The sequence below is a fragment of the Lissotriton helveticus genome, chromosome 4_1 (genome assembly GCF_964261635.1).
Source record: "Lissotriton helveticus chromosome 4_1, aLisHel1.1, whole genome shotgun sequence".
NCBI classification, from domain to species: Eukaryota; Metazoa; Chordata; class Amphibia; order Caudata; family Salamandridae; genus Lissotriton; species Lissotriton helveticus.
This window is the reverse complement of record NC_136063.1, coordinates 2,074,801,872-2,074,829,530: the sequence shown is the minus strand read 5'-3', so window position 1 is coordinate 2,074,829,530 and position 27,659 is coordinate 2,074,801,872. Positions and strand designations below refer to the sequence as shown.

The following is a 27,659-nucleotide window of genomic DNA, read 5'->3' as shown; positions in this document are numbered from 1 at the left end:
TAAAATGCGGTTGTCAGTCCATTGCTGAAAAAACCTTCCTTGGATCCTGACAATGTAGAGAATTATAGGCCTATACCTCTGCTTCCTGGTGTGAGCAAGATTTTAGAGAATGTGGTCAATGGTTACATTACCAGTTTTTTAAATCTTATAATCTCTTACAACCAACTCCAACAGGTTTTAGACTTGGGTATGACACGGAGACGGCTCTCCTACTAGCCACGGAAGACCTTAGGAGAATATTGGAAAAAGGTGGCTCAGCTGTGCTCATCCTTTTGGGTTTGAGCTCAGCTTTCGACACTGTTTCCCACCCTATTCTTCGAAGTAGGATGGTGGCACTAGGAATCACAGGTAATGTGCTAAATTGTCTGACCACCTTTCTGGACAACAGAAGCTCCCAGGTCAGTGAGGGACCTTGCCTGTTGGAGGTCTATCAGCTTAACTGTGGAGTACCCCAAGGCATTTCCTTGGGGTAATGCCTTTAATGTATATCTTGGCCTCCTAGCAGACATTATCTGTTAAGCAGGTTTAACAATGGTCTCATGCACTGACGATACTCAGATTGTCATCTCTTTTGCATTTCACATCTGCCAGACTAAGGCCAATTTAGCTGCCTGCATGGAACAGGTGAATACTTGGATGTATAATAGTCGCATTCAACTAAACGGCGACAAGACAGAGGCCATGGTGGTTGGGAACAACCCCTCCCTCTGAGATATTCTTTCTTAGCCCCCATGATTTGGTGATCGTCCTTCTCAAAAAGAGGAAGTTAAAAGCCTGGGAGCATTACCAGATAAGGACCGTAACATGGCATCTCAAGACAAGAAATCGGCAGGAACATACTTTGGCCTTCTAAGAACTTTTAGGAAGACAAGTGAATTGATTCCAATTAAAACCCGTAGAATAGTGATACAAGGGCTTATCTTGTAGCATTTGGATTATGGCAATACACTTTATCTTGGCAGCCCATGTAAGTCAACAGAAAGCTGCAGATTATAGAGACCGCTGCAGCCAGAACTTTGCTGAACGTTTCCAAATCACAATCAGTGCGTCCGGCTCTGGTCGGTCTTCATTAGTTGCCAGTAAGGAAAAGAATTGAATTTAAAACTCGGTTGTTGTTTTGTACACGAAGTAAAGCATGCCCAGAGACCACATATTCTGAGGCTAATCATTGTTCCACATAATAAAACTCATGATTCAAGGTCAAATAGTAAAAAATGTTGGGCGATCCCCAGAATGAAATGGGTCAGACGTGGAGGGCAATCCTTTGCTTACCTGGCACCTAAGCTTTGGAATTCCCTCCCAATTGGTCTAAGAGCCAATAGCAATTTGCTCCGTTTTAGAAAGCACCGAAAAACTCCGTTGTTTACCTGAGCAGTTTGTCACTCCGTATGTTTCCTATTAAACGCTGGGAAGCCCATTTTTGGGTAGCCATGAGCTCTATAAGAATTTGTAACTAAAATGCATAGCATCACATTCTCATTAATGTACGTCTATAAGCAACATATGAATTACATTTCATTAGTGCAGCTTTTCTATATGTATGTTAGCTTATAAAATTGTTTTCTTCATGTCACGTTTTAAAGCACGCTTTTACAATGCTTCTGGTACACTTGTCTTTATGTCTTGTGTTACTGTGTCTAACGTGTGCATCGTGTACTTTCGGTTTTTCGTGTCTTCTGTAAATAACATGTCATGTAATGCAATTTTTTTAAATCATGCTGGATCAGAAACGATCAAAACTAAAAATGTTCTTGTTTGGTCACAATATGCCTTCAGAATGCTTCAAATAAAAGGAAAGGCTATGAATGGCATACATATTTTTAAAAAAAACGACCTTGGAAAAGAGATATTTGTTCAGGCCTTAATAGCGTGAAACTTTGATAAATTGGTATGCGTGCCTGTCAGTCAGTTAGCAAACAGTAAGGCATGCCAGAATGTGAGGAGAGAACTCTGAATATAAACGCCTCATCAAATTCAAGAACAAGCTGCCTCACAAAGGAAATCGAGTGTGCAACAAAAAAGGATTTTCAGTATGTGTTTTGCCTACCCGATCTAGTTGAATTCAGCTGTTTTCAGCTTTACTGTCGCATCAATGTGTGATCTTCCTCTTCCAGATTAGTATGCATATTTAGTTACGCTTTTAATGTATTCCAGGATATTTGTTGAGCGCCCGCTGGTCCGTTCCCTCTGCCTGAGTGCTTTGAAGGATGTGTTTACAAGGATAACGGCAAACGGCATTACCCAGCGCTTTGTCTGGGCAAAATTATCCTGCTGTGGGTGAGGGATAGCGACATCCTTGCCTGACACTTCAGTCTGGAGTTTACGAAAAAAGTCCAAATAAATTTAGATGCCAAAATTGGCATGCACACAACTTGAGTTTATTTGTTTACTGAAGGCGATAACTGAGGCTCTGGTAATCGTGCATAGGGCACAGACACCTGTTAGTGTCTCAAATTTGATCATAAGTCGAATGCATATGCCATCGAACGTGAGAAGTTACACCCATTTCTTGTGGCAGCAAACCAAAAATTGTATGGAATTTTTGGTTTTCGCAGTACAGGCAAGTACGATCAGACACAAATTATATGTAATTTCCCGTTTCTTAAGATATACCACTCAAAATAGCGGTAATTCGTGGGTGTGCAATTTGCACTTGTGTTTTGCCCGAGACACGTAATCAAGTGCATCGTTGCTTTTGGCCATATGTATGAACTCACATCCCCTTAGAAACAGAATGTGTAAAACCCTTTGATACATCTGGTCCCTAGATATATGTGGTCAAGCAATTCTTGGAGCAGACACTGCTTGTTTTCTGACCTCATATGAACCTTAGGGAATCCACAGTTTATGGTTAGGATCAAGGTTAGAATACAAATGGTGTTATTTTTCTCTTGTTCTCACCACTAGATAAACTGAATGTGAAAAACCATGGAAATGCTTGTGAATACCACTTCGTGGTTGATCACTATCGTCAAAAATTGTCTAGTCTTACATTAGCCATGTTCCCACCTTCAGATTCGTTACAATAGATTATATCGGTCGTTTTTCTACAATCCTAAATTCTATTTGCAGGAGTACAACTGCAGGTGAATTTCTGCTTGTAAGGTCTGTCTTGAAGTGGGCCCTGGGAGTCTTAAATTGGCTGTTTTGTTTTATGCTTGGACCTTCTAGTGTGAGCCTGAAATGCCTTATATGACACTTCAGGGTGGACATGGGTTTCTGGAATCCGAATCTAACACCTAATCCGCAGCCAAAGTGGTTCAGCTGCAAATGGACCCTGTTAGAAATCCATGATGCCTACAGTCTTAGAAATACTCTCTCTCTCTCATACTGATGCCTTAGAAAAGCAACACAGAAATGATTTAGAGAAAAAAATCAAGCGGTCTCACAGGTATCACGGCTCTGTCCTGTGTGCTGGAACGCTCAAAAGCTGTATTTCATTACTGCAGAGCTATAATTTCATTATCTCTTTAATTAATATCTCCACTAATGTGTCCATCCTGCAACTCTGTCAAATTATGGGATGATAGGTGACAGTGTTACATCACATTGCATCTCTCGTAATTAATGCATTCCATTCTGTACTTAACAATGTGCTGACAATCTCAACCGGTTTCTGGCATTTCATCCGTCTTCAGCCAGGCTTGCTTGAATCCAGTGGCAAAGTGAGCAAGGGACTCGCGTCTGAGCATACCCTGCCAACTTATGGCGAACAAAGCGGTAAAAGTGTACCGCTTTGTTCGCCATAAGTTGGCAGGGTATGCTCACTTTGCCACTGGATTCAAGCAAGCCTGGCTGAAGACGGCTGAAATGCCAGAAACGGGTCCTAGGAAGCTTGTTTCCGGTCCTGGGAAGGCATGGCTTAGCAGTTCGGGCTGGACTGTTCCTATGAGGCACAGAGTCAGACTGATTTGCATATGGCCATGTCTGAACTGGGGTGGCAGAGTGGGCTAAAGAACGGTGATGGATTAAACCCAGATCTGTTGACTGAGTGTGAGTGTTTGATTGGTTCAGATGCTCCGTCCATCACCACCCCCTTTTGTACCACTTTGTTCGCCATAAGTTGGCAGGGTATGCTCAGACGTGAGTCCCTTGCTCACTTTGCCACTGGATTCAAGCAAGCGTGGCTGAAGATGGCTGAAATGCCAGAAACCGGACCTAGGAAGCTTGATTCCGGTCCAGGTAAAGCATGGCTTGGCAGTTCGGGCTGGACTGTTCCCATGAGGCCCAGGGTCAGAACGAAGCGGTAAAAGTGTACCGCTTTGTTCGCCATAAGTTGGCAGGGTATGCTCAGATGTGAGTCCCTTGCTCACTTTGCCACTGGATTGAAGCAAGCCTGGCTGAAGACGGCTGAAATGCCAGAAACCGATTCTAGGAAGCTTGTTTCCGGTCCTGGGAAGGCATTGCTTGGCAGTTCGGGCTGGACTGTCCCCATGAGGCACAGGGTCAGACTGATTTGCATATGGTCATGTCTGAAATGGGGTGGTGGAGTGGGCTAAAGAACGGTGATGGATTAAACCCAGATCTGTTGACTGGGTGTGAGTGTTTTATTGGTCCAGATGCTCCGTCCATCACCACCACCTTTTGTACTGCTTCGTTCACCATAAGATTTCAGGGTATGCTCAGACGTGAGTCCCTTACTCACTTTGCCACTGGATTCAAGCAAGCCTGGCTGAAGACGGCTGAAATGCCAGAAACCGGTCCTGGGAAGCTTGTTTCCGTTCCTGGGAAGGCATGGCTTGGCAGTTCGGGCTGGACTGTTCCTATGAGGCACAAGGTCAGACTGATTTGCATATGGCCATGTCTGAAATGGGGTGGCAGAGTGGGCTAAAGAACGGTGATGGATTAAACCCAGATCTTTTGACTGGGTGTGAGTGTTTGATTGGTTCAGATGCTCCGTCCATCGCCACCCCCTTTTGTACTGCTTTATTCGACATAAGTTTTCAGGGTATGCTCAGATGTGAGTCCCTTTCTCACTTTGCCACTGGATTCAAGCAAGCCTGGCTGAAGACGACTGAAATGCCAGAAACCGGTCCTAGGAAGCTTGATTACGGTCCAGGGAAGGCATGGCTTGGCAGTTCGGGCTGGACTGTTCCCATGAGGCACATGGTCAGACTAATTTGCATATGGCCATGTCTGAACTGGGGTGGCAGAGTGGGCTAAAGAACGGTGATGGATTAAACCCAGATCTGTTGACTGGGTGTGAGTGTTTGATTGGTTCAGATCCTCCGTCCATCACCACCCCCTTTTGTACCACTTTGTTCGCCATAAGTTGGCAGGGTATGCTCAGACATTAGTCCTTTGCTCACTTTGCCACTGGATTCAAGCAAGCCTGGCTGAAGATGGCTGAAATGCCAGAAACCGGTCCTAGGAAGCTTGTTTCCGGTCCAGGGAAGGCATGGCTTGGCAGTTCGGGCTGGACTGTTCCCATGAGGCACAGGGTCAGACTGATTTGCATATGGCCATGTCTGAACTGGGGTGGCAGAGTGGGCTAAAGGACGGTGATGGATTAAACCCAGATCTGTTGACTAGGTGTGAGTGTTTGATTGGTTCAGATGCTCCGTCCATCACCACCCCCTTTTGTACCGCTTTGTTCGCCATAAGTTGGTAGGGTATGCTCAGACGTGAGTCCCTTGCTCACTTTGCCACTGGATTCAAGCAAGCCTGGCTGAAGACGGCTGAAATGCCAAACACCGGTCCTAGGAAGCTTGTTTCCAGTCCTGGGAAGGCATGGCTTGGCAGTTCGTGCTGGACTGTTCCATGAGGCACACGGTCAGACTGATTTGCATATGGCCATGTCTGAAATGGGGTGGCAGAGTGGGCTAAAGAACGGTGATGGATTAAACCCAGATCTTTTGACTGGGTGTGAGTGTTTGATTGGTTCAGATGCTCCGTCCATCATCACCCCCTTTTGTACTGCTTTATTCGCCATAAGTTTTTAGGGTATGCTCAGACGTGAGTCCCTTTCTCACTTTGCCACTGGATTCAAGCAAGCCTGGCTGAAGACGGCTGAAATGCCAGAAACCGGTCCTAGGAAGCTTGATTCCGGTCCAGGGAAGGCATGGCTTGGCAGTTCGGGCTGGACTGGTCCCATGAGGCACATGGTCAGACTAATTTGCATATGGCCATGTCTGAACTGGGGTGGCAGAGTGGGCTAAAGAACGGTGATGGATTAAACCCAGATCTGTTGACTGGGTGTGAGTGTTTGATTGGTTCAGATGCTCCGTCCATCACCACCCCCTTTTGTACCACTTTGTTTGCCATAAGTTGGCAGGGTATGCTCAGACATTGGTCCTTTGCTCACTTTGCCACTGGATTCAAGCAAGCCTGGCTAAAGATGGCTGAAATGCCAGAAACCGGTCCTAGGAAGCTTGTTTCCGGTCCAGGGAAGGCATTACTTGGCAATTCGGGCTGGACTGTTCCCATGAGGTACAGGGTCAGACTGATTTGCATATGGCCATGTCTGAACAGGGGTGGCAGAGTGGGCTAAAGAACGTTGATGGATTAAACCCAGATCTGTAGACTGGGTGTGAGTGTTTGATTGGTTCAGATGCTCCATCCATCACCACCCCCTTTTGTACCGCTTTGTTTGCCATAAGTTGGCAGGGTATGCTCAGACGTGAGTTCCTTGCTCACTTTGCCACTGGATTCAAGCAAGCCTGGCTGAAGACGGCTGAAATGCCAGAAACCGGTCCTAAGAAGCTTGTTTCTGGTCCAGGAAAGGCATGGCTTGGCAGTTCGGGCTGGACTGTTCCCATGAGGCACAGGGTCAGACTGATTTGTATATGGCCTTGTCTGAACTGGGGTGGCAGAGTGGGCTAAAGAACGGTGGTCGATTAAACCCAGATCTGTTGACAGGGTGTGAGTGTTTGATTGGTTCAGATGCTCTGTCCATCACCACCCCCTTTTGTACCGCGATGTTTGCTGATGACACACTACTCATGCAACATACCCCTATGGCCCCCAAACTTTGTTGGGTGAATTCCAGATGTTTTATTGCAAATATGCTGAGATAACAAAGTTCATGGCCCTAAATCCCCATTGTTCTTTCAAAAATAAAATAGAGGTAGATGGGACATTGATTGAGCAAGTTAGGTTCTTTCATTATCTAGGGGTCAGACTCTCAGACAACTTCTCATGGAAACCCCAACTTGAAAATAGTACAACTTTGTTGCTGCAGAGATCTGCATCAATTAAAAAAAGTACAGACTCACTTCCTGTAGGGTACTGTCTCCAGTCCTTGAGGTTTTTAGAGCTTTTGTATTGGGCGGGGCTGACTTTGGGGTGGAACTCTAGGGATTTTAATGATGCTACTCTATTAATAAGAATGGAAAATAGATTCTTAAGGTCACTATTAAATTTGCCTAGTGGGATCACTATGTTTACACTGAGGTGGGATTTTAATATTCAGAGGGTGTCCCATATTGCACGACTCAGAATCCTAAAGTTTTCAGTTATAATATGGACAACGCCTGAGTTGGTTGCCTGTAGAATTGCCCTAAAGGAGTTGGTTGTTCTTGATAAAAAAATCTGTTCCATGGTGTGGTTCAAGGTGCTTAAAGAGACCTGCATTAGTTTACATCTGTCTGAGGTGCAAAACCCAGAAAAGAAGAGAAGTAATATAGGCACTAAGATCAATCGCCTATAGTGGGACTATATCCTTTTAGAAGTCTTGTGTGAACCCCCTTCAGAGGGTCGGATTGACAACTAACTGGCCCACAACTGTTCACCCAAATATGAAACATTAATGAATAGGATTGTTCCCCATACTGCCAGGGATTTATTTCTGCCTGACAGTCAAGGAAACTGCAGCCCATTTCATATTTTCTGCCCAATGTAAATTTTACCATGCTCCATGTGGATTATTCCAGTTTGCCACCACTTGAGCATTGGCCATTGTATGGAGGAGCTGCGCATTCTCAGTCACGAGACACATGAACCAATGGTATTTGCGACCTCAAGAATCTTAAAATGGGCATGGGACATATGTGCAAGAAGTCTTAACTAGATTGTCCTTAATCTCCTCAAATTTTCCCCTGTGGTTCATTATGACATAGTTGTGATGGTATAGCTTAAGACACAATTGATATCTTATTGTTCAGGTATACATAGGCCGTCACTTGGTATTTCTTATTTGGTATTGTAACTAAGAGGCTTTCCTATATTTTTCCCTTAGTCAACTGCTCCCTCTAGGACAAAGTGTGTGCTGTTTCATTGTACGGTTATTCGTATGACTGTTCTACCTTTGCTTATTATTAGCTACACTTTTAGACTTGAACTTTCAAATGCTCATCTGGTTATGGAAATCCATTGAACTTTTATTAAAATTTGCTCCCAAACAAGAGGGTCCTACAGATCTATGTCTTGATGAACTTTTTTATATGTTAATGCATGAGTCACTTGTCCTTGATTCCTTGTCCATTGTTCTGTACCGTTGGTACATTACAGTGGCAAGTGCTCTTTTAAACGCTTTATTTGTCCAAGGTAATCTCCTGTTGATTAAATTAGGCTATGCCCAGGGTTTTTATTTCTTATAAAACCTTTATGTACTGTATACAAAAACCTTTACTGTTTACGGAAATTGTTTGAGCTTTTCTAACAAAGTAAGTTAAAAAACAAGAGCGTTTTCCACCAGTGTATTGGGTTGTACTTTCCACTCCAGGTTAAAGCAGGAGTCACTTCAATATAATTCTACATGCATTGTTATTTAACATTGGGTTATCACAGTGGCATTTGTACTTTCAAATGCCTAATTTATTCATAGAACTTTTTTGTTGGTATAAATCAGGTCAAGCCCAGTGTACTTAACATCCATTCCATTCCAAATTCACGTCTGAGCTGTATATTTTGTATACAATAATTTCTATGGTGTTGCATCTTTATTGTCATCTATTGTGACTTTGTTTTACTGTATTTTGAAAAGGATTTTATGGTTCTATCTATGTAACCGAATGACGTTATTACTACTAAATGAAAAATGTAACTTAGCCCTTTAAATACTATAACAATATTACATGTATGTCTACATAAATTGTGTCTATATTTTGCCTCATTAGTGCCACTTAAATTGAACACAGCCAAATAATTATTTTTAAGAATATTTTCATAGAAAGGCTTATCAACATTCTATCATCGAGCTTGGTTGCTGTCATACCATCCAAAGGTTTTTGTTAATAATGATTTATTTGTCTTTTTTTGCAGATGGTCTGACAGACTGTGTAGACCCTGATTGCTGTCAGCAGAGCAGTTGCTTCTCAACCCCTCTTTGTCATGGGTCACCAGACCCCCTTGACCTCATTCAACAAAGCCAGCCCCCTTTCTCCCAGCATCCTCCTCGACTATTCTATGACCGCATCAAGTTCTTGATCGGGAAGGATAGCACGCATGTCATCCCTGGGGAAGCGACATTTGATAGCAGGTCTGTAATGCGTTAATAACAGCAATAATAATAATCACTGCTACCATCATCATCAAAATATTTCAGCTAGTAATGTCATCATTCCTCATACATCATCATCAAAGAGATAATATTTAACACCAGCGATCAGAGGAAGCTGAGTTACCCGAAATACCTGAGACTTACAAAAGTCATGAATATCTAAACATCCAAGAGAGCTGGGCACAATCAGTCACTTATCTCACCTCACATGTGGAGGAATCTGCCTCCTTCCTCCCTCAGCTGATTATACTTTTTCTAGGTAATGCAAGCACTGTAATGACAGATGATTCAATTGCCAGTCTTAAAAGTGCTCATTTTTATCAACCTCAAGTTGTAGTAACAGAGACAGTACAAGATTATAAATTACATCTATTCCAAACTCCAAACACACTATGTGAAAAAATTTACTTAAAAACCTATCACCAACATCAGTTGCTTAACAAATGTTCGATCATTTTGTCTCAATATTTCAATCATCTTACAAATCCCCAATTACTGGAAGGTATGCTGGGTTGTCACAAGTATTTTTGGTCCTACAGTTGAAGTGGCATTTTGTCACTCCATCTTGTCCATGTCGTTCAGGAAATGGGTAGAATTTCAATATTGAAATAGTGAAACTCAATAGTGAAATTTTCTGCTGATGGTGATTGCTGATTTGCCTAATTTTCTGTTGATAGTGGCAACATAAGATGCCTCTTAGTTTAGACTTGCATAGAAGGGATCCTTTGTGAGAAGTAAAAATAGAAACCTGGCTATAATGCAAATCAATTTAAATTGCGAGAATGTAGCAGTATGGTACCTATAAATGTCCAGAGCCATTATACTGACAGTATAATTTATTTTATACTAGAATCACCAGGGTCATAAAAGTTTGACTTCTCAGGAACCTTCTCCAAACTGAACTTCTACAGCGATGGATTAAAGGCTAACCATGCATCCATGGGTGTAACCATGGGCAGCTTGGCTATTGCCAAGAGAGTCCATGGAAAAGAAAAAAAATCCTCATTATAGAGTAACACTTTACAATCTTTGAACACAACAGTTATAAATGAAAAGTAGATTTTCCAGATAACAACACTATGAGGGTTAAGATGAAAATAGGAACACTGTTCCACAAGGCTGAGCGTCTAATTACGATCTTGAGGGATGGGTTACTCCTTTACAAAAGTGATGGATATCCCAACCGCCATATTACAAGTTCAATAATATCCTATTGAACTTGTAATATTGTGGATGGGATGGCCGTCAAATTTGTAACCAGGCTCTTAATGTCCTAGAATAATTGTACCTTACTAATTCACAAAAGTGTGGAACAATAGAATAATATGCGCAAAAAAGCACTGTAATAGATTTTCATTAGTAGGAGAGGTATAAACACTAAGGTCACGTAGTCCATGAACTAGAATTGCATGTTTAAAGTTATGTTTACTATAAAAACATTTTGGGAGCGCGGCTCAGTCAAGTGTGAGCAAGTAATAGGTGATCCAAAGATTGTTCTACAGACTTGAAATTCTTTGCAGGTACTCATTTCCAAGAAGAATTAGAATGGAACCTCTGGCTTGGTCTGGCATTACTGGAGGCTGATGATGGATTCAAAGTTCTTAGATCAACATAACGGCCACCTCCAGTTATTCACTTGAGGGTGGCCCTGTTCTTTTAAGGCAAAGATAGGTTTATGCTTTAAGATATCCTTACTGAAACACTTGGTAAATAATAGAACTGTATACTTTTGGCAATTCCTCAGAACAAGACTACTATGTAAAAAGAAAGATTAGGAAAAAAACTCTACCATGGTGTCTATCCAACTTGACATTGTTTTTTGAACAATGCCCTATGTCTATGATGGGGGAGAGGTGCAGTGCAGCGGCCAGAGCGACTCAGTCTGGACCACAGGGTTCACGGTTGGTCCTCAGTGCTGCAGGCAGATCAACTCGGCATCATGCGACCCTGGGCAATAGTTCACTTAATCTCCCCGACGGCCCCCAGAGCCTTGAGATCCTTAGGGGTGATTAGTTCGCCGTTTACAACTTCTGGGTATTATTCCATTTCTTGCAGCTTTTTTGATGGACTCCACTCAAGACTGTGCAATTTAGATGGCAGTTGTGAGAAAGTGTCTTTTTTTGTGTGGTTACCCCCATTTTTGTGCTGGCTGATATTGCAGGTGTTTTAACTCTGCACACTAGAGCACTGCTGCCCAGACCCCAGTGTACTTAAACTGACCGTTAAACTATGGTAAAATTGGCAAACTTCTAATTGGCCTATGTAACTTTCCAGGAAGGCTATAGTATATGATGGAGGAAAATACACCAATGACATGGAAAAGTTCAATGCCACCTGTGGAATGTAGCACATGTTGTGCCATTTACCAGGCTGACAAAGAAACAAACTGGCTTCAGATCTGCCTGTGTGGTCTGACTCCTGCAGCTTTTAAACCGGCAGGTGAACCTGTCAAAATATTCCTTTTTTAACAGGAAAGAACCCCACTGTTAAATATTAAATATGTCACCCTTACGTAAGCTGTGTTGTCCACAAGGTTGGATACCTAGTATTTAAAAGTGGCTGGGAAACTTATATAGGAATATCATACAATATATCAATTCCGATGTTATATAAACAAAAAAGTGCATGATCTTTATAAGACACGTTCCATGTTTTATAAAAAATAATGTCCTTAATTTAAAATCCTAATTTCCATCCATGTTAATAAGAAAGAATAATACATCAAATTTAGGTGTGAGAGAGGTGTCCAGAAGTAGATACACCTCTTACGTAATATGTAATAGAGGATAAGAATACAAGGGGCACCTTTAGCGACCAGATGAAGTAGTGTACCAAAAGTGGGTCCCTAATCAAAAAGAAGAGGTTTTATGAAAAAACCAAGTAAATAAAAGTAAGAAGGATGAAAATCATCTCACATATATATGACTGGTAATAAGTATAAGGTGCGAAAATTCAGTTACCCACAGTTCCATAGCCAGTAAAAATGGGTCTGAAAGTGTTTTTGTCCCCCACTGTAAAGAGCGAGGGCTATGATTGGCCCAATCGCACCTAAAGTAAAAAGACCACAAAGAATGTCAACTGTCTCAACTGTACCAAAGCACTCAAGTCGTAAGTGCAAGTTATATTCGGGAAAAATATGGTCCAAGAAGTCCTGTAAGACTGGCCTGTTAGAAACCTGCGGGAACTCTGCTGATTCAAGTCAAAGGCGGTAAGCATGGGCGGATCTAGCGGATCTCGCGTACGCGAAATTGCGGATTTACGGATTCGCAATCCGCGAAGATCCGCGAACTCTAGCGGATTTGCGGATTTTTCCGTTTTTTGTGTTGGCGCGTGTTCGCGCCGATTTTGGGACAAGTTCGCAATTGCGAACTTACTTTTCGGCTTGCAACGGCCGCGACTATGTTGTTTCTACGTCTGGTTTATCATCACAGGTTCACAGCACCCTCTGTTTCACCACTGCCACCCTCTGGGACACCCATGCCACCCTCTAGTACATCCTCACTGGCACCTATTAGGTTTATTTATCACTGTAGATTATGGTGGTTGAAAAAAGCAAGCACACCTGCCCTTCTTCAACTGCCATCAATTAATTTGTGTTTCATTAATGTGTCAGTAATTTTGAAAGTTCCAGTCTGGCTGGCACCTGCTTCCTTCCTTATCTGTAATTTGCTTTTTGTTGCAGTGAATTTTTTTTTTTACAGGACCTTTATGGTGCTATTCTATGAGCCTGCTGTTTGGGTCATAGCAGGGTCATAGAATTGTTGCAAACTCTGGAGGGGCCCATCAGGAAGCACTACCTTGAATGTTACTAATGTTAAGTTTGAACTTTTGCACCTGCTCATTGCTTTCATTTTAGCTAAAATCGTTTTTTTTGCAATTTCGCGCGTTTTTTGGGGCGCGAATCCGTGCGAGATCGATTTCGGAAGCCGCGAATACGTGCGAATACAAAATTGTTTTTGTTGCGACGTGTATGTTCGCGTGATCTTGCGCGTGTTCGCGAGGCGCTTCTAGCTATTCGTTTGCCAAGTTACCCTATCGGTCGTACACGGGCGCGGCCATCTTGTTGGCGTGACGTAATTCCGTTTCCGCCCGCTATGTGTAATCTCGCAAAGTGTGCTGCTCGCTAGTACAATTTCGCGCGTACTCGCAAGGAAAATCTCGCGCGAACTTACCCACGCGGTCGTGAACGGGCGCGGCCATCTTGTTTCTCATTCATTGCTATGGTTCTGGGCATGCTTTCTGTATCCTCTCTCAATCTCTGCCATCCTTTGCTTGTTTGAAGTTTTTTTGATCTAATTTTACTTATTATCTAACCCTCTATTTTTCTAGCTCTATATTTTTGTGTTTTCTGCAGCTTTTATTTACTTTTAAACTACTTTTTTAAACTCTTTTCTTTTCTTCTTCACTATTCTATTTCTTCTTTATCATTTAAGTTTATTTCTGCCCAGACCATGGTAAAGGGAGCCGGGAAGCACCCTGAGAAGGGGAAGGGTCCCGCACCCCGTGCCCGGCTCCCGTGCGGGCGTTTAAGGGGGGAGCAAGTGGTCCCGAGGGAGATCTTCAGCGCGGAGGAAGTGGCGGCACTGATCTTCCACGTCCAGCGCCGCCTCCCCAAGACGATCCTGGGAGGCGGCAAGATCGCGACCGGCTATGGCATCCGGGAGCGCCGCCAGCGGTGGGAGAAGGTGTGCCGGGCCATGTACAAGATCTCTGGGGTCCGGCGCACATATAACCAGGCCACCCACCGCTGGACCGATGTCATGGACCGGGAGCGGGACTTGCTGGACGCGCTCGGCGTAGAGGTCCCCGGGCTTGGTGAGTAGTAGTAGTAGTACATTTACTACTCTGTTTTATCCTGCTCTGTTATTTGCAAATCTTTGTTCTTTACCAAGAGCAATAATGCTGCCGATTACATTGAGGTAAATTATATTTCAAAATCTTCTATGCATTTCATTTTCAGGTGCACTGCTCTCCTTCTCAGTAGCCTTGCTTGCTACTATGCTTCTTTGTTTTGTATGTTGTGTTCAGAAGCATTTCATTGGCCTGAGAAATTATGTATGAGTGTACTGTAAAGAAAAGAACTGCGTAATGCTAGACAGTAAGGGTCATATTTTCAATTACCGGCGCATCCCTGCAAAGTAGCAGGGATGCGGCAGTAATTGTGTGCCATGCCACCACCACCCATTGGCCCAAAACGTCACAGAAGCCTTACGCATCTGTGCCGTAAAGGCAGCGCATTGCTGGAGTTGCGTGCCAACGATGGCGCAGCTCCAGCAATGCTCTGGGGTACCCTATCTCCCCAATGCTGCATCAAGCCGTACGTCGGCTTCAAGCGCGCAGGGTTTGAGTCATGCATCATTGTCCTAAAAATGACTGATTGACATCTTGTAGATTTCCCTCAGCCACTTTTAGGATTCGTTCCTGCGCAGGTACGCCCTCCCTTGCGCCGGAACGCCCCCTGATGGCGCAGGGCTTTACAACATGATGCATCGCCCATATGCCCATATGTGTTTTTTTTTTTAATATATACGCCGCACCAACACCATGGCGAGTCTTTTGTTCTGCCGCTGCGTCAGAAAAGGCACGCAACAATGGAGGAAAATCAGCCGCAACTTCCGCAAGGGACTTATAAATCAGCCCCAACAGACTGAAGTCCAGTCCTTCCTTTAGACAGTCACATGGCTATCAGAAGAAATAGTGGTGGTGGTGGCGGGTGGATTGATAGTTTGAGTATTCACTGATCTGCAAGCAGGATGGACTTTGTCTGTCACGTGTTGCGCACTGCTGCCTGCAGTGCCAGGCCTAGGCAAACCTCTTTAGTAGTCTGTTTATTGAGTTACATAGGAACTTTCTAAGTCAACGTTCCGCAAATCAGGCAATACGAATAACGTAGTATACCACATGAGATAGATCCCGTGGAATAGTTGTCTATCTATTTGCTATTTTTCCAAAATATGTTGTTATTGTTCTTTTGAAATGTTTGATTTGGTTGAAAAATCTCATCCATGTTTTCTGGTTTTTCTTTCTTTCATGTTGTACATCAGCTCCCCCCAAGGGCAAGAGGACACAGGAGGAGGGTGCTGAGGATGCAGGCCAGGATCGGGCAGGCGAGGGCTCCTTTGCTGGCCCCAGTAAGTTTACATTTTAATAAACAGTACCTATTTTTTCCTAGCGTTCCTCATTCGATTTTTTCTAAATCGTCTTTGATCTTCTTGTAGACTGGATATAAATTCTTATCCTGCCTCGAATATGACTCCCTGTGGTATTACTAGACTATTCTTATTAGTCTGTCTGTGTAGCTAACTAAGATTGGACATTTGGCAATTCCATTGGACTCCCATTATATTCAGCAATACCTCTATGCACTGTCTCCTTACTGACTAGATAGTGTGGCAGAGTCATTCAGCTCCCGAAGTCACCGATTATAGATCCCCAATGATCTCTAGATTATCGTACGCAGGACAAGAGAGTAGTACGGAGTCACAGCACAGTCAAGAAGTGTCAGAGGCACTCATGCTTGCAAAAATTCCAAAACCTTTAGCTCATCCACTCTAGTCTAGAGGAACAAAAACCACAGAGTCTATTTAAGTGTAAAAGCTTTATTAAAAGTAAACACATTTATTAAAATCTACTTTGTCATAAAACTATTTAACTGTAAACGGAAAAGTGGTTAGTGCTGACGATTAATTGGACACATTTCTTGTGGTCGAGCCGAACTCTCACCTAGTTTGAACTTGATCCTGGTCGTGTTCTTAGGACTCAGGAGTCAAGCTTCTGTCTGTTAGGAGAAAAAGTGGTGCGTGTTAAAAATCAAAAGCAAGCATTCATCAGTTGTGCATAAAAGTGCAGCAAGACAACAGCCTTCCCTGGAAAATGGGACATTTTTACTATGGAGTAGACAGTCACAAATTATTACATTGTATTCTGTTTTTTTAACATTTCTCCTAGACCAAATATTATATAGTAGTGAGTGGTGTATTCTAACATTCTTAAATGTACTTTGTAGGTGTAACATCTGGTGACGGGGCCAGCGCGGAGGTGGCTGTGTTGGACTTGGACTCGGAGGCCTCTGGGGAGGAGGCGGCGTTAGAAGAGCTGGTGGCCGTTCCTGTGGGGGATCAAACGGTGGTGGCGGAAACAGGTAAGCTATATATTCCTTACTTATTGAGATTGAAGACTGCATAGTGTGCTTTCTGCACGGGTGTATTACAATTACAAATCAACCAGGTAGTAGCCTCCTCGAAATGTACTTCGACTTAGCTGTGAAGTTTTTGGTGAGAAGAATCCCAATAAGTTCTTAGACGAACGTGATGGATGGGATGAACGAAAAGCGAAAGAAGGGTGTAAGTAAGTGGGACGCGAACTTGTATGATGGCTGGCAAAGAAGAACGATATGTGTTTGCTTGGACCCAGAGGTGGCTGGGAAGGAAAGAATATGGTATGGTGCATGGCTGGGTCAATGATGAAGCAAGGATGGGTGGAAGGACAGCAGCCTGGGTGGGTGAAACAGAAACTGTATGTGTGCGTATACTTTGACTGAATGGATGCCTGGAGCATGGTATTCTCTGACTCTTACATAGCACATGTGTATCTAGAGAGAGTAGATGGTCGCCAGGTGAAGTAAGTGTTACCTTGAAGAGCATGTACCACCGCACCCGCACGTCCGTCCCAGTGCAGGGAAGGCAAGGAAAAGAAATTGTAAATGTGTCCAATACTACCATGAATAGTAGCAGTACTTTGTATTGCGTTTGCATTCACAGCATATATCTGGTTATTACGGTGGACACTCCGTACCTCTCTTAATAACTTTAGTTTACTTGTAGTACGTCATTCATGTGTGGGTGTATCACTGTTCACTCAATATTAAGCAAAGCACCTAAAGTCATCTCATCTGTCATTAAATACGTCCCATGTGAAGTGATAGATAATCAAATTAGTTAGCTTCTTCAGTTTCCTTTTCTAGTACTCATTTGCACTGTAGGGTGAAAGGTAAATTAATTAAGCAGTAGCCCTTGTAACAGAGTATTCTCAGTGCCACCCGTAATAGAAAAGTAATAGCTTCACCATCTGCATGTACTGGACCGGTACAGTAACGCAAGTCTGTCTCCATCATCATGGTGTGCAACTTTTTTTCTCGGGTGCAACTTCACTGTGCTGTGTCCATGTCATTCTGCCGGCTTGCATAAGATAACGTACCCATTTCCCTAAACAAGAGAGAAGAAGAAGAATAAGACTGGTGTACTGTCATAGTCGACTGTAATGGAAGTCCATAGTGGTCGTAGAATTAGTTCATTAAACTACCACTACTGTTAGAGCAAGGATGCAGAAGTGGGAGGTTACATAGATACTGTCCTCAATAGTTATGTACTGTGCTTTCAATTTGCTACTTGTACTCTGTGACCCAACTTTCGGCTCAATCACTTTGTGTTATTAATAAGGAGCATTGGTTACAGACTATGTCTTTCTTTCTTCATATAGTTGCTCCTTCCAAATCAACAACAAGGAGGGAGCAGGCTAGATTGGCCCGGCAACGGAGGCTGGAGGCCACAGTCGCCGAGTATCGGCGGCTGGTGGCCCTGGAGGAGGAGGAGGACACGCAGTCGAGCGGGGCAACATCTTCGACTGTGACCACTGCATCCTCCTCCGTGACTAAGCCAGCGGGACCGAGCCGGGCTAAGAAAGCCGACCGCCACCGCCAAGCAACCGAAATACCAGCTGCCCCCCACAGGAGCTGCAAGGAACGCCAACGCCGCCTACGAGTCCGCATGTCCAACCTGGAGCAGGAGGTCCTGAGGTATAAGACCTTGGTTAAGGGCCTCCGCTCCGAGCTTGCCACCCTCCGCAAGGAGTATGATGCCCATGCCGCATCATGCACCAGCACCAGCACCCTCCAGTAGTGGAGTGTCCCTTGCCCTTTTTTTATAGACTTTTGGGGGGTGGGATTTGGGAGTTGGGATCGTTTTGGGACGTTTCAGAGACAATCGTTGGGGTTAGGGTGGGTGAGGGAGATTATTTTGTTAGGGATAAATAAATATATTTTTCAACTTTATCTGACCATACCTGTTTTTTACTGCTTTTCAGTCTGGTGGGTGGGGGGCGGGGGTGTAACAGTAACTTTGTTTTCCTGAACAGTCGTAGGACTTTAGTAGTACAACCGTCAATCTCTTGTCTACTCCGAAATAATACTCCATTATACTACCTCCCACCAAACGCTTATCTTACCTGTAATTTGTGTTAGAAATTAGGGCTAGGCCCAGGGCTGGCTCCAGGTGAAATGGGGATTAACGTTGTCATTCCTGGGCGGGTGACATTTCCTCATTGCGGTGGTACTAGTGGTGTGACACAGTGGCAGTTGCATGCCTATGGAAAAAAAGAAAACGAAACCTTGTTTGTACTCCTTACTGTAGCATTACAACGGTTACGGTACGATCGAGAAAATAGCAGGTGACAGTACACTAGAACAGTGCCATAATGTAGCCTAACAAATGGTAAAGTATTGCAAGTATAACTAGTACTTGCGTTGAATTTATTTGACATTGGCTACTACTACTAGAAGATATAGTACTGAAGCTGAGTAAGTCTAGAAGATATCCTCGTATTCCTTCACCAGCCTGTTGCTGCTATCACCTTATCCTCCCCAGCAAGTGTGTGGAATTATTGATGTCATTTTAGTCAGACATCAAGCAAAACAACACAGCCCGGGGGAAGAGGGTTAGGGTTTGTAAAATGGATGGGAATGGGGGTTTCTTTTTGGGTAGGTTTTGTTGAGAGAAGAAAAAAAAAGCAGAGCATGGACAAACAATAATTGAAGATACAGAGTTTACAGACAATCTTTGGTTACAAACTAAAGGTAAGCACATGCAGTCACACTCATAGAATAAAAGACAACAATGGATACTGTATCTGTATTGCGTATGTTGTTGGAGTTGTCCTGTTGAAATTGGTAAGTAAGTTGCATGCAGCAAACAATTCCTCTTATTGGCGGCACTCCTCCATTCCAGCTGACGCTTCGTCCATCAATGTGGTGGTGACCACTGACAGAAGAGACACCCTGTCCACTGCCTGCCTGGCGGATGTTGACTGAAACCCGGCCTGTAATTATTGAACGGAAAACAGGAAGTGCTATTACAATACCACTGATAAATAAATAAAAGGTATGTACGCTGTGTGGTTCAAAAAGTGACACTTTGATTTCCCTAATAGACAGTGCAATATTTTTGAAATTGCGTGCTCTGTCTGAGTCACCTTTTTAAGGATCAATAAGTATGGCCAAAATATTATAGCGGATCTTTCCCCTCAAGGTGGGTGTACTACTGTGTTTTAGAACAAAATTTGACCTTCCCAGCAATGCTCCCACCAAGACCCTCACTAAAGCCAGTCGCAAAAATGTAGAAGAACCCAATCATATCTCCAAAAACGATGCCTAGCAGAAAAATGGTTACAAAACGTACTTTGAAAGTAACAGTAGACCCAAATACAGACCGTGGATTGTATTCAAACCACTTGCCTGCAAGCAAAAGTATCCATAGCCAGCATCGCTCCAACAGTGCTCTACAACAACAGAACCGCGTTGCAATAGAACCCCCCTAAACACATGCAATCCTGCTGCTAGGGCTAACCCTAACGAACCCTAACTTACAAAAAGTGCCAAAACTGGTGTTTCCTTATGGATTTTGTCCAACAAACTTCTAGCCGGTATTAGACCTTCCCAGGAATGCCCCAGGCAAGACCCGCCAACCCACCCGCAAAAAAACACCCGAGACAACACCACCAAACAGCGAAAAAGCTAAATCTCATACTTACAATGTCTCTCGGCCTTCGGTCCAAACGCGGCGCTGTGCAGCTAGGTCGTCATCATCATCAATCATCATAACTCCTGTTTTCCACCACGGATTTCCTGAAAAGCAAATGCAATCAAGATTAGACTGTCGCAGCAGTGCTTCGACAGAGACCCCGGCCGCAACCCACCCACGAACAGCAGGAAGCCCCCCAAAACGCTACATTGAGCAAGATGTCTGAAGAAATGGCAAAAAAAATGCTTTTCCTTAAGGATTTTGTCCAAAACACTTCTATCCGGCATTAGACCTTCCCAGGAATGCCCCAGCCAAGACCCGCCAACCCACCCGCAAAAAAACACGCGACAACACCCCCAAACAGCGAAAAAGCTAAATCTCATACTTACAATATCTCTCGGCCTTCGGTCCAAAGTAACGCGCTGTGCAGCTAGGTCATCATCAATCATCATAACTCCTGTTTTCCACCACGGATTTCCTGAAAAGCAAATGCAATCAAGATTAGACTGTCGCAGCAGTGCTTCGACAGAGACCCCGGCCGCAACCCACCCACGAACAGCAGGAAGCCCCCCAAAACGCTACATTGAGCAAGATGTCTGAAGAAATGGCAAAAAAAAGGCTTTTCCTTAAGGATTTTGTCCAAAACACTTCTATCCGACATTAGACCTTCCCAGGAATGCCCCAGCCAAGACCCGCCAACCCACCCGCAAAAAAACACGCGACAACACCCCCAAACAGCGAAAAAGCTAAATCTCATACTTACAATATCTCTCGGCCTTCGGTCCAAAGTAACGCGCTGTGCAGCTAGGTCATCATCAATCATCATAACTCCTGTTTTCCACCACGGATTTCCTGAAAAGCAAATGCAATCAAGATTAGACTGTCGCAGCAGTGCTTCGACAGAGACCCCGGCCGCAACCCACCCACGAACAGCAGGAAGCCCCCCAAAACGCTACATTGAGCAAGATGTCTGAAGAAATGGCAAAAAAAAGGCTGTTCCTTATGGATTTTGTCCAAAACACTTGTATCCGGTATTAGACCTTCCCAGGAATGCCCCAGGCAAGACCCGCCAACCCACCCGCAAAAAAACACCCGACACAACACCCCCAAACAGCGGAAAAGCTAAATCTCATACTTACAATGTCTCTCGGCCTTCGGTCCAAACGCGGCGCTGTGCAGCTAGGTCGTCATCATCATCAATCATCATAACTCCTGTTTTCCACCACGGATTTCCTGAAAAGCAAATGCAATCAAGATTAGACTGTCGCAGCAGTGCTTCGACAGACACCAAAAATTACACACAAACCCCCGGAACCCCGCCAAAGAGCACCTCAAAGGCAAGCAAGTCAGCAAAAACGGCAAGAAATTTCCACCTCATATTTGGTCCAAAACACTTTTGTCCATTATTAGAGCTTCACAGCAATGGGCCCAAAACCGTCAACTCACCCGCAAAGAAGTACAACACCCCCACAAGTGCTGAGTCTTTCTTCATTGTGCGTAATCCAGCACTCTGCTTGGAGGGAAATCGCAGTCTGGAGGAGGAGGATAGAGGAGCATGTTCTTCAGAACTTGTGAACCTGAGGAATGTAGACTGCGGCACCTTCAAATCAATAAGCAAACAAGTGAAGACAGTTCTGATGATGGTCTTGTTTTTGGGATTAGGTGATTAAAGTTTGAATGAAATTAACTGTGCAAAACAAAGAAAGAGAGACACAAAGCACACAGGAATAAAAGTGAATAAGGACGAAAAAGAAAGTTCTTGATTGATTGTCTCATTTTCAGGGCTCGGTGTCAGGGAATAAGAACAAGATTTCGTCATCATACTCTGCGAATTCAGGCTGGATGAGGTCAGTGGCACCGAACAGAGAAAAAATCCCCTCATCTACGTTGCTGTCCTCCTCGTCTTCATGCGGCGTGCTTTCTCGTACTTTGTAATCTGGTGGTATGAGGTGCTGATTCATCTTGATCATTGTCAGCCGCTCCACATTTTTGGGCGAGAGGCGGCTCCGTTTGGGAGTTACAATGCCACCAGCAGCACTGAAAACACGTTCAGAAGACACACTTGCGAGTGGGCAAGACAAATAGTTTATAGCCAGGTTGTAGAGCTGTGGCCACAATTGTTTTTTGCCATGCCAATACTGCAATGGCTCCTCATTAAGAAAGACCACTGTTGAGTCATTCAGATAGTCCTGCACCATCGACTCAAGGTCATCAACTGTTCCTCCACTTTGCTTACTTTTTGCTGTGCTGGCTATGACATTTTTTCGAGAACCATACCCCATCAAACTTAGCCAATCCTCCTCCCCAGCCACTGTTAGTGTTGTCATTGTGTGTGGTGCAGATGATCCAGTTGCCGGTGTCTTTAACGGCTGAGAGGTCACTTGTGCCCCAGCCACAGGTGCAGAAGTGGATTCTTGTGACTGCGGATGGCCTGCTGATGCTGATGCTGATGTACTGGCTTCTCCTTCAATAACCTGCCGTTCTTTTTCAAACCTCTTGGCTGACCAGGCTAACCAATGTTTGTACTTTTGAACATCTGCATCAGCGAAAGGAAAGAATGCGTTGTCTGCCAGCGCCTTTTTGTAGCGTGGATCCAGAATAGTAGCACAAATGTAATGCTGATCTGAGTTGATGTTTTTAAGACGTTCATCACCACGTAGGCGATGTAATAATTTCTCAGACAAAATGAAATGGGTTTTTTTTTTTTCATCTTTTTGAAACTCAGAAGAAACCGCCATCAGTTGGTGCTCCAGTATGCACAACAATGGGATAGCTTTTCCCAAATTACAGTCCTCCTGGCTGACTGCACGCGTGAAGAACTCAAAAGGACGAAGCATGTCTGTCAGGCTTTTAACTATGGCCCATTGCGCCTTACTCATCCGCAGGTCCTCCTTCTGAGATGTAGCCTCTGTCAAGAAATAGTGATCGAGTACCGTATACTGCTCATACAGACGCTCAAGCATGTAGAAGGTTGAGTTCCAACGTGTTGCCACCTCCTGGATGAGTGCTTTCACTGGCATTCCACGTTCAAGTAGCAGTCTCCGCAGATGCTTCCGGGCCTTAAAAGAATGGCTGAAATGGTTGCACATTTTGCGGCAGGTGGCCATTACCTCGAACGCTGGACTCTCTTTATCACTCAAGAATTTTTGAACTACCAGGTTGATACAGTGCGCCAAACACGGCACTCTAACATGGTCACCCTTCAACATGGCCTTAACTACATTGGCGCCATTATCCGTGGAAACATAACCAATCTTGCGTTTTAGGGGGGATAGCATTGTCAAGACCTTTTTGTCAAACTCTTCCAAAAGGTTTTCTGCTGTGTGACTTTTCTCCAAGCCAAACATGGCTAGTGTTGCATGTTTCCGAGCAGCTTTGAAAACTTGGTCCGGGTCAACACCTGCGTTTAGCTTTGCTATAACACCTGAAAAAGAGACCCAGTGTGCAGTGATGCACATGTAATCATCGCCTGGGCCACTGGTCCACATGTCTGTTGTCAGATGTATTGTGTGAACAGCACTCTTCTGCAAAGCTGCCCCAATCGCCTGCAGCACATCTTCATGTAGTGCTGGAACCGCAACTCTGGCAAAATAGAACCGGCTCGGAACCTTCCATTTAGGGCAGAGCGTTGCCACTAATTCAAGAAAACCTACCGCTTCTACAAAAGAAAAAGGTAGAAGGTCCACAGCTAGCATTTTAGCCAGCTTAGTGTTATACAGACGCGTCAGTGGGTGGTTGCGTTCATATGGCACGTCTGAAGTAAGCATTGTTCTAATGTTGCCCTGGACCAAGCATTTACGGGCTGATAATGACTTCGTTGACCCAATTTTGCTCGCTGGTGAACTTTTGTGCGTTGGTGTCTCACTCGCTCCAACACTCTTAGTGTGCCTCACATTGGGTGTGCTGCTGACAGGGGTACTGGGTGTAAGGGAAGTGTTTGACACGTCGTCTTCTTCCTGCTCGTCATCATCAGATGAAACATCAACGTTTCCTTGAATTTGGCCTTTCTTGATCGCATCTAGGTGCGCAAACCATTTGACAGTGTGCTGTCTCCTAAGATGACCTCTCTGGCCTCCGGTACCATAGTTGGTACCTGGCTTACCACGACTAACTGCTTGCTTACAAATGGTACAAATGGCAAACTTTGGATTTTTTGGACAAACAGTAAAGAAGTCCCAAACTGGGGACTTGAAGTGTCTGTGGGACATGGAGGAGGCGGCGATACTGGTGGTGGTGGTCATGAAGCTAATGCCAGATGAAGTGGAGGATGTGGATTGCCCAACTTTTGTACGTTTTGCACTTTCACCGCCACTAATTAAGGTCGAGATTGACGGAGGTCTCTTCTTGCCAGAAAGAAATATGGAAGCGGGACGAGTTGGTGTACTACTTAACTCCAATGATTGTGGTGTTTCCACTGCCTCCTCATCGACAACATCATCATCACGCTCAGCAGCTCTTCGGGCTAGGGTCAAAATGTCTGTTTGCTGCATGCCCGCTGGGGCTGCAGTGACCTTTATGATGACTGGGTCGTCGTTGGCAGAGTCTTCATCAGCAGCAGTATCCGCCACTTCTTGTTGAGACTCATCACACTCCATAACTCTGAGACTTTGGACGAGCTTCCTTTTACGCTTAACTACCTTTGTTTGTTCCCAAGTTTGATCCGTATCATCAGAAGGAGGTGTGCTTGAAGAGGATGTAGACACCACCCTTGATCTCTTCCTTGCTAGGGGTGTGGAAGACAATGAAGGATCATCAGGAGGAGTGGCTTCCTCAAATGATACCTCGCCTTGATTGTCGATTTCCTGATGTGCCCCTACTTCGGGAGGAACAACTATTGTGGGCACTTGTTGTGACCCTCCATGCACCTCTGCTTGCGCATCTCCTTGCGCTGCCTCTCCTTCCACATGTACTTGGGCTTGTACTTGCACATGTGATTGTTGTTGCCGCTGTGGTTGTTCAACACTCGTCAGATGAGCTACAACAACCTGTGTTGATTGAGGGACATTGCTGCTGCTTTGCTGCTTTCTTGCGATGAGCCAACATCACTGGTCGATGGTGATTGAAGAAGTATACTGGCTGCCTCTGCAGCACTCAAGGGCTTGGACTTAAGTTGGCGTGGTGGTGGTGGTGGCACTGAGCCCAATGGAGCGGGGGTGCTGCTGCCAGCTTGGTCCCCAGCAGATCCCGCTGCAGCTGCTGCAGGCATACTTTTTTTTTTACTCCCAAAAAAAGGGGCGGGCGGCACACCAGTGTCCTTGGTAACTTGCTTCTTCCTTACTGGCACCTTTCTTGCTAGAGGAGCTACAGGTTACTTTTTTTGGGGCCATCTTCTTCAGAGCAGGTCAGCAGGCAGCATTTGCACGAGTTGCAGAGGGTTCTGTGTCCAGACGTGACGTCGCGTGACGTTATGCTGCACACACCGCTGCAGGACTTCTTCCTGGCACTGGTGGTTCTATTGAGTCTTCTTGTGCACCTAAAAGCAATGGAAGACAGAGGAACATCAGTTCAGTTATACACCCCAAAAAATCGACAAAACACAGAAAAATGAGCACAATCCCATGCCATCCATGATGTTTACATTGAAGACACCCCACAGAAAGACTAGGGACATGCAAGTATGCAACACTCACTACCCCTGGGCATAAGGGATGAAAAGTAGGCAAAATAAGTGCAGGCCTCAGACACTGCCTCTCCTCAAAATGGCCCCCTTACACCCCAAGCACATGTTGCCTGTACCAGCCAGCACTCAAGATGGCCACCACCACCACCCACATGGCCAGTCCACATCAACAGTACACCCCCAAAAAACAGGAAAAACAGCCAGAAATCACCACAATCCAATGCCATCCATGATGTTTACATCAAAGAGAGTGAGACAACACCACAGGCACACTCAGTCCATGCACCACCACCACCCCTGGGCAAGCAAAAGGCCACACCAGCAGCCCCCCAAAAACGACAAAAAACAATAAAATAAGCACAATCCCAGCCCATCCATGGCCTCAATTATGTTTAAATTCAAGAAGACACCCCACAGAAAGACTAGGCCCATGCAACACTCACCACCCCTGGGCAAAGGGCCACACCAGCAGGCCCAAAAAAACGACAAAAACCAATAAAATCTGCACAATCCCAGCCCATCCATGGCCTCAATGGTGTTTAAATTCAAGAAGACACCCCACAGAAAGACTAGGCCCATGCAACACTCACCACCCCTGGGCAAAGGGCCACACCAGCAGGCCCAAAAAAACGACAAAAACCAATAAAATCTGCACAATCCCAGCCCATCCATGGCCTCAATGGTGTTTAAATTCAAGAAGACACCCCTCAGAAACACTAGGCCCATGCAACACTCACTACCCCTGGGCATAAGGGATGAAAAGTAGGCAAAATAAGTGCAGGCCTCAGACACTGCCTCTCCTCAAAATGGCCCCCTTACACCCCAAGCACATGTTGCCTGTACCAGCCAGCACTCAAGATGGCCACCACCACCACCCACATGGCCAGTCCACATCAACAGTACACCCCCAAAAAACAGAAAAACAGCCAGAAATCACCACAATCCAATGCCATCCATGATGTTTACATCAAAGAGAGTGAGACCACACCACAGGCACACTCAGTCCATGCACCCCACCCCTGGGCAAGCAAAAGGCCACACCAGCAGCCCCCCAAAAACAACAAAAAACAATAAAATAAGCACAATCCCAGCCCATCCATGGCCTCAATTATGTTTAAATTCAAGAAGACACCCCACAGAAAGACTAGGCCCATGCAACACTCACCACCCCTGGGCAAAGGGCCACACCAGCAGGCCCAAAAAAACGACAAAAACCAATAAAATCTGCACAATCCCAGCCCATCCATGGCCTCAATGGTGTTTAAATTCAAGAAGACACCCCACAGAAAGACTAGGCCCATGCAACACTCACCACCCCTGGGCAAAGGGCCACACCAGCAGGCCCAAAAAAACGACAAAAAACAATAAAATCTGCACAATCCCAGCCCATCCATGGCCTCAATGGTGTTTAAATTCAAGAAGACACCCCTCAGAAACACAAGGCCCATGCAACACTCACTACCCCTGGGCATAAGGGATGAAAAGTAGGCAAAATAAGTGCAGGCCTCAGACACTGCCTCTCCTCAAAATGGCCCCCTTACACCCCAAGCACATGTTGCCTGTACCAGCCAGCACTCAAGATGGCCACCACCACCACCCACATGGCCAGACCACATCAACAGTACACCCCCAAAAAACAGAAAAACAGCCAGAAATCACCACAATCCAATGCCATCCATGATGTTTACATCAAAGAGAGTGAGACCACACCACAGGCACACTCAGTCCATGCACCACCACCACCCCTGGGCAAGCAAAAGGCCACACCAGCAGCCCCCCAAAAACGACAAAAAACAATAAAATAAGC

General features: G+C 44.8%; 1 protein-coding gene across 1 annotated transcript in view; it reads left to right on the top strand.

Moving 5' to 3' along the window:
- The window catches only part of TENM1 (teneurin transmembrane protein 1), a 1,826,288-nt gene that overhangs the window by 1,228,743 nt on the left and 569,886 nt on the right, over positions 1 to 27,659 (top strand). The window contains exon 17 of the mRNA XM_078688755.1: positions 9,202 to 9,418. Within this exon, the coding sequence (XP_078544881.1) occupies positions 9,202 to 9,418 (217 nt within the window). The remainder of the gene's footprint in view (positions 1 to 9,201; positions 9,419 to 27,659) is intronic.